The 10,279-nt window shown below is 43.2% G+C and overlaps 1 protein-coding gene across 1 annotated transcript in view; it reads left to right on the forward strand.

Moving 5' to 3' along the window:
• The window catches only part of bsna (bassoon presynaptic cytomatrix protein a), a 45,506-nt gene that overhangs the window by 22,109 nt on the left and 13,118 nt on the right, over window positions 1-10,279 (forward strand). The window contains 3 exon segments of the mRNA XM_079897577.1: window positions 2,882-3,340; window positions 3,642-9,723; window positions 9,726-10,273. Coding sequence (XP_079753703.1) covers window positions 2,882-3,340; window positions 3,642-9,723; window positions 9,726-10,273 — 7,089 coding nt within the window.

A 10,279-nucleotide genomic window follows, 5' to 3' on the forward strand; every position in this document is an offset into this window, starting at 1 on the left:
AATCAAGGTTTTATATAAGTTAACAGTTAATAATAAGAATGTTAATATTGTGTTTCTCATTTGTATCTGTGTAGTTATTCATTAATGACAGAACAGTATTCTAAAGTGTTACCCAGAATAATATATTTTCTGCCTCATTTTGGGATAAGAAGCAACATGGGATCACAGAAGGTTATTTCAAACGCTCGACTGATGTTATAAAGTGAGTTTGGAGCAAAAAACATGGTTTAAATCTCATAAATGATCATGTTTTGATGCTGTGCTAAGCAAACATTCTAGCTAGCCCTTATGAGCCTGTTACCAGGAGTGATTATGTGTTATGATTTATTTGGAAAAGTAAAGATCATTGGAATGTTTCTTTCTTTTCTTTTTTTTTAAGGGCATTTGATACAAAGTCAAAGATGGTGAAGTGAAAAGTCTGATCAAAGAAATGAGGGATTAAAACAGTGTGAATGGAAAGGCATCAGTAAATATAATAAAGGAAAAATAATAATTAGAGCCATATCCCGGCCGGAGAGGTGTGAATGTGTGCAGGGGAGACTGGAGCTGAATGGGGCATTTGCACCACAAAACAATAGATGAATATCAGATGATGTCACCAACGTCTCCTCACTAACGTCACTCACTTCTAAAACTTGTCTGCCGCCATCTTGAGTACCTGATTCACGTCAGTCGCAAAGGAACTAGCTAGCTATGCCTTCAATATGTTGTGCGGTGGGGTGCAACAACAAAAAAGGAGACCCCACAATATCCTTTTACAGGCTAGCTCAGGACGAAAAAAGACGCCGTAATTTGCGGGTGGGACGGGTGGGACATGTCGATATTGTCCCCACCACTTTTGAAACATCTCGCGGCATGAATGTACCAATACAAATAAACAAAACATCTCCAGTTAACTAGCAGAGCATTCATTTCGTTCGTTTGTTAAATAAGAGGCGATCTAGCGCTGAAATGTGTTGTTTCTGAAATCAAGTGATCCAAGTGCTCGTTGCCGCTGCGATCAGTGGCACTGATACTGTGTTCTCTTGTGGCTCACGCACAGTCTTCACTCGGACGCGCGCTTCAATGTGGAGAGACTCTCTATTCGTTCCGGTGAAATTACAAAACAAACTGCACACAAACGTGTCCCTGCCTGATATACAACCACTGATAATCGGTTTTGATTAAAAAAAACAAAATAAAAACCGATATGAGTGCGGATTAGAACCCAGAACCTCTGAAATGCTTGGCAAAAGTTCTGCCCCTGGACCATTTAAATACACGCTTTGAATAGTCGGATCAACATATAATATCATTGACTGCCAGGATTGGTAGTTCGGGAGCAGCGGACAGAGGCTGGAAGTACGCATCTGGTATCGCGTAGGGATCACACCCTAACGATATTATTTTTTGAAAGTAGCGTTTCTTTTCATGGCAGTCGAGGTGCGAAATGTTGTCTTTCGTAGCCATTTACTGTATCCGTACGAAGCTGTAAATAGTAGCAAGCTAGCTAGTTAGTGCTTGTCAGTACCATAGTAGACAGTACTCGGTAGGTACTCAAGATGGCGGCAGTCAACTGGAAAAAAAGCGGATGACGTGAGAGGTCACGTGACTGATATTCATGTTTAGACCAGGGATGTAAAACTTAGGGTACATTTTCACGACAACGATATGCTTAAAATTAAGTTTTTCCTTTGAGTTTTCCGCGTACAGGCGGCAACGATCCCCATTCACATGGATCCACGAAAACAAATAAAAACCATGTATTCTGCTGCCAGGCCATTAGATGGCGATGAAACACTAAAGACTGAACATGTAATACCTATGTGCATGACGTCATCATCTTCAAAGATTCGCTTTTGTTGTTTACACAAAGACCGTTTTTTAAAAACGTGTACTTTGAAACCCGTTTTCAAAACTTTGCGTTTTCAGGCACCCAAAACGGCATTGTCGTGTAAACAAGCGACCAAAACGCATAAAAAGTTTTTAGTCGAAAACGGAGTCGTGTAAACAGCCCCTTTGTTCCTGGAGGGCCACAGGCCTGCAGAGTTTAATGTCAACCCTAGTTAAACACACCTGATCCAGCTCATCAAGTCCTTCATGCTCATTTGAAAACTACAGGTATGTGTGTTGGAGCAGGGTTAGGCCCTTCAAGAAATTAGTTTGACACCCCTGAGTGAATGGATGCTTTGAAGATGTGAATAAACATCGGATAGCATTTTAGAGTCTTCAGAGTCTTAGAGTTATCATCTTCACATTTAAAACATGATCAGGCCTGTGGTTTTAGCTGCGTTGCATTTCTATAAGGCTCATTTCATATTTTATTCCATTTAATTTTCAAAGGGAGGGAGAGGGAGGGGGGTGCAGGCTAATAGGTTAAACATTTCCTCATAATGTTTAATCAAAATTACGCGTCTTTCTGTGAAAATGGCAGTCTTCTCTCTGGTGGTGTATGCCAGACTTCTCAATCATTTTGTTCTCTTAAACCCTGCCCTTTCACAATTGACTGCAAGCTTGCATTAATTTTTGAGTGCAGTACGCACATCTCAAAATCCAATCAACAGCCGTTAGATGCAACCGAGTCCCACTCTACCCGTTTTTCTTTTTTTGATAATCCATTACACTTGGATATATGTCACAATACGGATGTAAAGTTCTGTTGCTACCTCATGGTTATTGTGACTTTAATGCAATTTATTGCCCAAACTGTTTTTTTTAAATATATATATATAATTCACTCAACAGTTTACTCATTTATGTATTCACTCAATATGTTGTTTGCAACATTGTTCTGTTTTTTTTAAATAACTTTTTTATATTTGTTGCTTTGTGTACCTTTTTCAAAATAAAGATCATCTTGTGATTCTAAGTATTGAACTTAAACTTCCCTATTGTTTTGCAGAAGAAAGAATGGCTCTGTCTGAACTGTCAGACTCAGAGACTGATGTCTGGTGGACTTGACCCTCTTCCAGTTCTACCTTCATCTCCCAGCCGTCAACCGGCGGGTTCCCCTCGGCATCAGCAACTGCCCAGCAAGCAGCAGCAAGGGCTTCAGGCAATGTCACCAAAGCAGAAACCTCCAGTTTCTCAACAGAGTGGTTTCTCTTCCCCCCTAGCTAGACCAGCAATTGATATAAAAACATCTGTACAGCCTACTACAGCCACAAAACCTCCTGTGTCTACAACTGCTGCATTTACTTGTGAAGAAGTGAGGAAGGAAACTGCACCCAAACTAATGAAGGGGCCTGACCTTGAAGATAGGGACAATAAACCAACTCTGAAGAGAGGAACAACAGAGTCGCTTCAGACACCTATAAAAGAGGAAAAGAAAGAATTACAGAGTATTACCAAATACTATGAGGTAAGCCATTGGCTCATAGTAATATCTCCATAATTTAGAAAATTTTCTAAATCATTAATCTCAAATATTTTTAACATTAAAATTACTTTCAAAAAGAGGCTAAAGTGACCTTGTATATATTTTCATTGTGTGTTGCATATTATTCTCAGATTTTTAATAAACCATGCTCTTCAGATTTATAAAGAGAGGGCTCAGTGTACTGATTGATAGAGTATCACTCTATAGATTGAATTTATGTTGTGTGCACTAGCATTTGTTTGTCTAAGTGTATCTTTTGTATATGTGTTTTTTGGTCTTCCAGGAAACCACCAAGACAAACAGCAATCATGATTTATCACGGAGCCCACAGAGTTTGAGTGACACTGGCTATTCCTCTGATGGGATCTCCAGTACACATAGTGAAATTACTGGTCTTATCCATGAGGAAGAGCTGAAGATGAGTGAGAGAGGTCTGACTGGGCACCATACACCACCAAGTCCGTCTGAGCTGAATAAGCTGGAGAGCTCCATGCGACCCCTTCTAGAGTCTAAATTTTCATCTGAAGGAGAAAGAGCACAGGACAAAAAGCGAGGAAAACAGCAACACGGTGACTTAAGGAAGCATCAGTCTCGCTCAATATCAATCAGTCCGGAGGAATTTGACTCAGATGAGGACCTTGAAGGCATTATGGAAGAGGAGGAAGATCCAACTGAGGGAGAGTTTAGATCAATTGCTGCTGTAGGAGAGAACAGTGGCCATAAAAAAAGAAATGTCGAACCTGAAGAGATTACTGATGAGGAGTTTATGAGGAGGCAAATTATGGAGATGAGTGCAGATGAGGATAATGTGGATGAAGAGGAAGAAATGGAAGAAGAGGATGATGATGATGATGAAGGCTATGGCTACAAAAAGCTAAAAAAGACACAAAAGCACATTAGTGACGCAGGAAAAGAAAAGCGCCGTCTCACTTACCACTCGAGTAGCTTTGAGGAGGAGAGTACAACAGCAAGTGATGTATACAAAGGATCAGCTGAAGAGGACCTCATGGCCTCGCAAGGAGGGTTGCGCAGATTCAAGACTATAGAATTGAACAACACCAGCAGTTATAGTCGAGACATGGAATTAAACAATGACAATGACCTGAGTCTCGACAGAGAACCTGAGCTGGAGATGGAAAGCCTCACTGGTTCTCCAGAAGAAAGGTCGAGAGGGGAATATTCCTCCACCCTCCCACCAACCACCTCTAGCTACTCCTCGGGGATATCCCCTACTTCCATATCCTCTATGGAAGATGACAGTGACAGTAGTCCTAGTCGCAGGCAGCGTCTGGAGGAGGCGAAGCAGCAGAGGAAGGCCAGGCATCGCTCCCATGGCCCTCTCCTACCTACCATTGAGGATTCTTCAGAAGAAGACGAATTGAGGGAAGAAGAAGAACTCCTAAGGGAGCAGGAAAAGATGAGGGAAGTGGAGCAACAGAGAATACGAAGCACTGTCCGGAAAACAAAACGTGACAAAGAAGAGCTAAGAGCACAAAGACGTAGAGAACGATCCAAGACTCCCCCCAGCAATCTATCCCCCATTGAGGATGCTTCTCCAACAGAGGAGCTGAGACAGGCAGCCGAGATGGAGGAACTCCACCGGTCCTCCTGCTCAGAATACTCTCCTTCGGCTGACTCAGATGGCGAGGGCTATGAAATTTCATCAAAGCTGTACAAATCAGGTAGTGAGTACAACCTACCAACCTTTATGTCACTTTATTCTCCTACCGAAAAACCACAAACTACATCATCGACAGCTGCTACAACTACTTCTTCGAGTAGCAAGCAATTAAAAAGTGCAGAAGAAGTATATGAAGAAATGATGAGGAAAGCAGAGATGTTGCAGAAACTACAAAAGCAGCAGACACCGCAGCAATCTTTACAACAGTACAGCACAAACACCTATCAAGAGTCAGACATTAGAAACAGACAAGATATTGAGGATGAATATGATTATACTGATCAAGATGGTATTCACTTTCAGAATAAGGAGACGGTTGATATCTATGAAGAGATCCGCCAGACCTCACAAAACATTTCAAAGCAGCTTGACGACCAAATGGAGATGGATGTGTCCTACTCAGAAAAGCAGTTACTAGATACAAGCTCAGCCTTTGCTAAGCTTCTGGAACAAAGCAATGCTTTACTGACTCCTGGCACAAGCCCCACCCAGCTCTCAGCGCCAGTATCATTTACTGAAACTGGGACAGGAGGACGGATACCTGATGTTAGAGTAACTCAGCATTTCTCAAAAGATGGGCCCAAAGAGAGACTAAGAAATCAAACAGGTAAAAATGGTATTACACCAGCAGTTGCTGCCACAACTATTGCTGCTTATGGAGTGTATGCCAGGGAAATTGTCACTGTCTCTCAAACTAGTGCCAGTCAAACAGTGTCCAGCACACAACCCAATTTATATGGACGGCAGACTACCACAACCACCGCTAGTGTTTCAAATGTGTCTCAAAAAATATCTGCAATCACTCAGGCTTGCAACCAAAGAGAAAGTGCTGCAAGGAAAATGGCAATTAGCAAAGGACTCCAAATGAGGGATAATTCAACATCATCAGAAGCTATAAATGAATCTGGCCCAAGTTCAATTAGGTGTTATACTTACCATGAAAGGAGTCCTCCTGTTTCTCCCACTTCATCTCCTCTTCATAGTCCAACACGATCTCTCTCTAGGAGAACAGCTGAGCTTTCAACTCAGACAGTTATCCCTTCAATGTTAGCTTCATCTGGAAATGCTTCTCACACCTATCCAGTTGTGGCACAGGGCACTCAGACTTCAGATGGGGTTGTTACACCATGCCTTTTTAGACAGCAGTCCTCTCAAGATACCCATTTTATGATTAGAACAGAAGAGCTTGAGCCCACTAGCCCACCAAAGCCAGTTACAGTCAACACAGCAACATCTCCTTTGTCTTCACCGACAAGGTTTAGCCGCCAATCAACATTTGATGCCTACTCGCCTCCTGTCAGCCCTCCTGATACTCCACCACATCATATATCACCACAGCATGGTTTCTACAAAACCTATAGAGCTGAAAAAGTTAGTGTTGGAACTAGCATGGTCACCACTGCTAGCATGTACACACGTGGATCAATGTCAATGGAAAACATTTCCCTTTGTCGCATTTCCACAGTTCCCGGTACTTCAAGAATTGAGCTTGGACAGAGGTTACAGAGTGGAAGTGTAGTAGATCTACGAACTATAAAGCCAACACCAATTATCATGACTGACCAAGGAATGGATTTGACTTCCTTAGCCACAGAATCTCGAAAATTTTCTGGGTCTGTTGAAGGAAGCCCCATTCGTCAATCCACAACTATTCAGCCCTTAATAATGAACCTGAATACACAGGAGCAGCTGCATGTTGTGACACCAACAGCTACAACTATCAGTGTTACTGTAGCTGCATCTATGTTCATGTCCCAGCCTAAGCACCCCGTGCTCTATTGTGATCCTCTTGAAAACAGAGTTGATTTGGGCAAAGATATGGGAACAGTAGTTTGCCTGGCACCAAACAAGCCACCACAAACTGATCCATCTATACCAAAGATTGATGCTAAGCTGGAAGACCTGAGTATCCAGCAAGAACAGTTACTTAAACAGCAGCAGAAGCTTCAACAGCAACAACAACTTCTTGAGCAGCAGCTTCAGCAACATCATCAGCTTCAACAACAACAAGCTGCCTCTTTTGCTCAGTTAAACTTATCTAGCCAACTACCTCTAATCAAAAAGGATATGCTTGTCACTCAGACAAGCACTGCCACACAGGTTAATGTCATCTCACCGGCTATGACATCTGAGGTTTATAGTGTTGGAGGTTCACTTGAGTTAAGAGGAAAGCCATCAGAGACAGGAATCATGAATCTAACAAATGTCAAGCCTCATGTGATGATGGTCCAGATAGATGGCGCTGCACAAGGAGCTACTATCACACAACTTATCAAATCAGAGGAAGGCCAGGATGCCATGAATTTAACTGGGCAAATAAAATCAGAAAATCAAGTGACTTGCTGTGACATGGTTTATAACCTGCCCTTTGGTGGCAGCTGTGTGGGTGGTCCATTCTCCCAGAAACCAGTCACAGATGAGACTTCTAAGCTATCATCAAGAACACCTTCCACATTACCACAGCTCTATCAACAACTTGATTTACGGCAAGATGGACAGACATACCAAGATTACGCAATTAAATCATACACATTGCCTCTCCCTGGACGGCTTCAACCATCAATGTCTGAAACCAACATTGCAGAGGCAGGGTTGTCATCATATTCAGCAAAGCTTGATCCTCCTTTTCATGGCTCTGGAGAATTATTCACAGACACAGTAAAGGATGGCTATGATGGAGGGTACCTTGGAATGGGGCTTCAATATGGCTCCTACACAGATCTTCGTCAGGGTGATGTTGCTGATCTACCAATTAGAAGGTACAGCTCCTTGACCAATATGAGCTCAGATTATGGATATTTCTCAGGTGATTTTGCAGAGTCTAATCTTGCCCAGTACAGTGCCACAACTGCCAGGGAGATAAGTCGCATGTGTGCAGCTCTTAACTCCATAGATAGATATAGTAGTAACCCTGACATTTTACAGTTGGGCACCGAAAGAAGCAGTGGTCCACCTAGTAGAGTTAATCTGCACCAAAGTCCCAGATTTGGTTTCAAGTACAGCTCAGATGGAAAGCCTCTTTCCCATAGTCAAGCTCTAACTGATCTCATAAATGCAAGACAAGCCAGTCTTCGAGCTATGTATCCATCAGCTATTAGATCAGCTGATGGGATGATCTATTCAACTATTAACACACCAATTGCATCTACCGTTCCAATTACAACCCAGCCAGCTTCTATGCTACGTCCTTTATTAAGAGGGGTATACAGACCTTACCCTACACCAAATATGACACCAGTACCTCTGGCAAGCCTAACTAGATCGCCACTAGCTCCAATGACTGGGCAGACACTTTTCCAATGTCCTACACCTAATCCTCTCCCTCTTACAACATCTATAAAAGTACCTGAGTCTATCACGACAGTTCAAGATACTCCATTGTACCTTGGCAATTCTCCAGTAAGCTTAACAGTAGCTGGAACTGTTACACAACCAATTCAGTCCTCTTCTGTACCTGCTGGTTCTGTCATATCAGCACCTATTTCAACACCAGTGGCCGTGGCAATGAGCCAACCTGAGATCCAGTTGCAACCAATGAATCTATCTCAGCCCTACCATCAGGCCAAGCCCACTGCCCAGCCTCTATTACATCACCAACTACCACAATCTAAATCGTCTGCTCAATCTTATCCTCCAGTGCAGGGTCATCCTATTCCTCCCAAAACACAGCCACCCCCATCATCTCAAGGAGGTAGACCTACTGCTACTGCTACCAGAAATCTTGCTCAAACCCAGGAAAAGGAAACAGAGGAAAGACTGCATCAACAGCAGGAACAACTTTTGCAAATTGAGAGAGAGAGAGTGGAGCTGGAAAAATTGCGACAGCAAAGGCTTCAGGAAGAGCTTGAGCGAGAGCGTTCAGAGTTGCAGAGGCATAGAGAAAAAGAGCAGATACTTGTACAGCGAGAGATTCAGGAATTGCAGACTATAAAGCAACAAGTTTTGCAGCAGCAGCAAACTGAGAGAGAAAGCCAGTTGGTCCTGCAGAGAGAGCAACTGGCTCAACAAAAACAGCAGCTTGACCAGATCCAATCTTTGCAACAACAGTTACAGCAGCAGCTTGAGGAACAAAAGAGACAGAAGACTGCAACAGCTGTTGCTGCAGCCAGTTCAAATACTCAAATCCTGAGTGATCAAGCTGGCAGAATGATTCAGCCACAGGAATTGGCCTCAGATATGTTGTATAATGATGTCCAGGTTTACTTAAGATCACTACCAAATTCTACATCAGAGATATGCTTGAGAAATAGTGAAGATCAGCCAGCAATCTGGTCCATGCGTAAACAAAGATCTATGCCTCGGCTGCAAGATGGTAATGAGGGAGAAGTGACAATGTTCCCCCAAAGACGTGTAGACTGCAGTGTGCAAACAGATGATGAAGATGGAGAGGAGAGGTATCTCGTATCAAGAAGACGACGGACTAGGCGCAGTGTGGACTGCAGTGTTCAGACAGATGATGACGAAGACAAGGCAGAGTGGGAGCAGCCAGTTAGACGTAGACGTTCACGTTACTCAAGACATTCTGCTGAATCTGGTGTAGACCACAAATCCGAAGCATCTCCATTTACCACTTCAACTTCTAAGACAGCATCCTCCAGCATTGCCATCCAGACCATTCAAGATTGTTCTTCCCAAACAGAGACTGAGCAGCTGGTTAGAGTATCCCCGAGCATACATGTCACCATCCAGACCCCAGCAAGGTTGAAATTGTCCACTATATTTCTGGTCCTGAGAGAACACAGAAGGGTCAAAGCTTAGCTTGCCAAACTGACCCTGAGACTCAGTCTCAAAGCGTAGTTATTCCACAGATAAGCATTGCTACCACTGTCAGCCCCACCAGTATCCAGTTAGTTGGTTCAGCTGATTCACTCTCCCCAGGTCAACAGAGTGCTGGGAAGTTTGGGAGGCGGAAGCCTGATCCTTTGGAGTTCGGTTACCAGCAGCATCACCTGCATAATGAGTCACTGTCCAGCTTGATCCGGCAACAACCTAAATCTCCACAGGTGCTGTATTCCCCTGTTTCTCCTCTTTCTTCTCCACAACGCATCATAGAAACATCATTCTCTTCTAGCGAGAGGCTGAATAAAGCACATGTCACCCCACAGCAGAAGTCCTGTATTGCCGAGCCATCACAGAGACATCAGGCCCTTCCCCGCCCGATGAAGAATATTCAGAGATCTCTGTCAGATCCTAAGCCTCTCAGTCCTACTACAGATGAAAATACCAAGGCTAGGATTTCA

This window comes from Squalius cephalus (genome assembly GCF_949319135.1).
Source record: "Squalius cephalus genome assembly, chromosome: 16".
NCBI lineage: Eukaryota > Metazoa > Chordata > Actinopteri > Cypriniformes > Leuciscidae > Squalius > Squalius cephalus.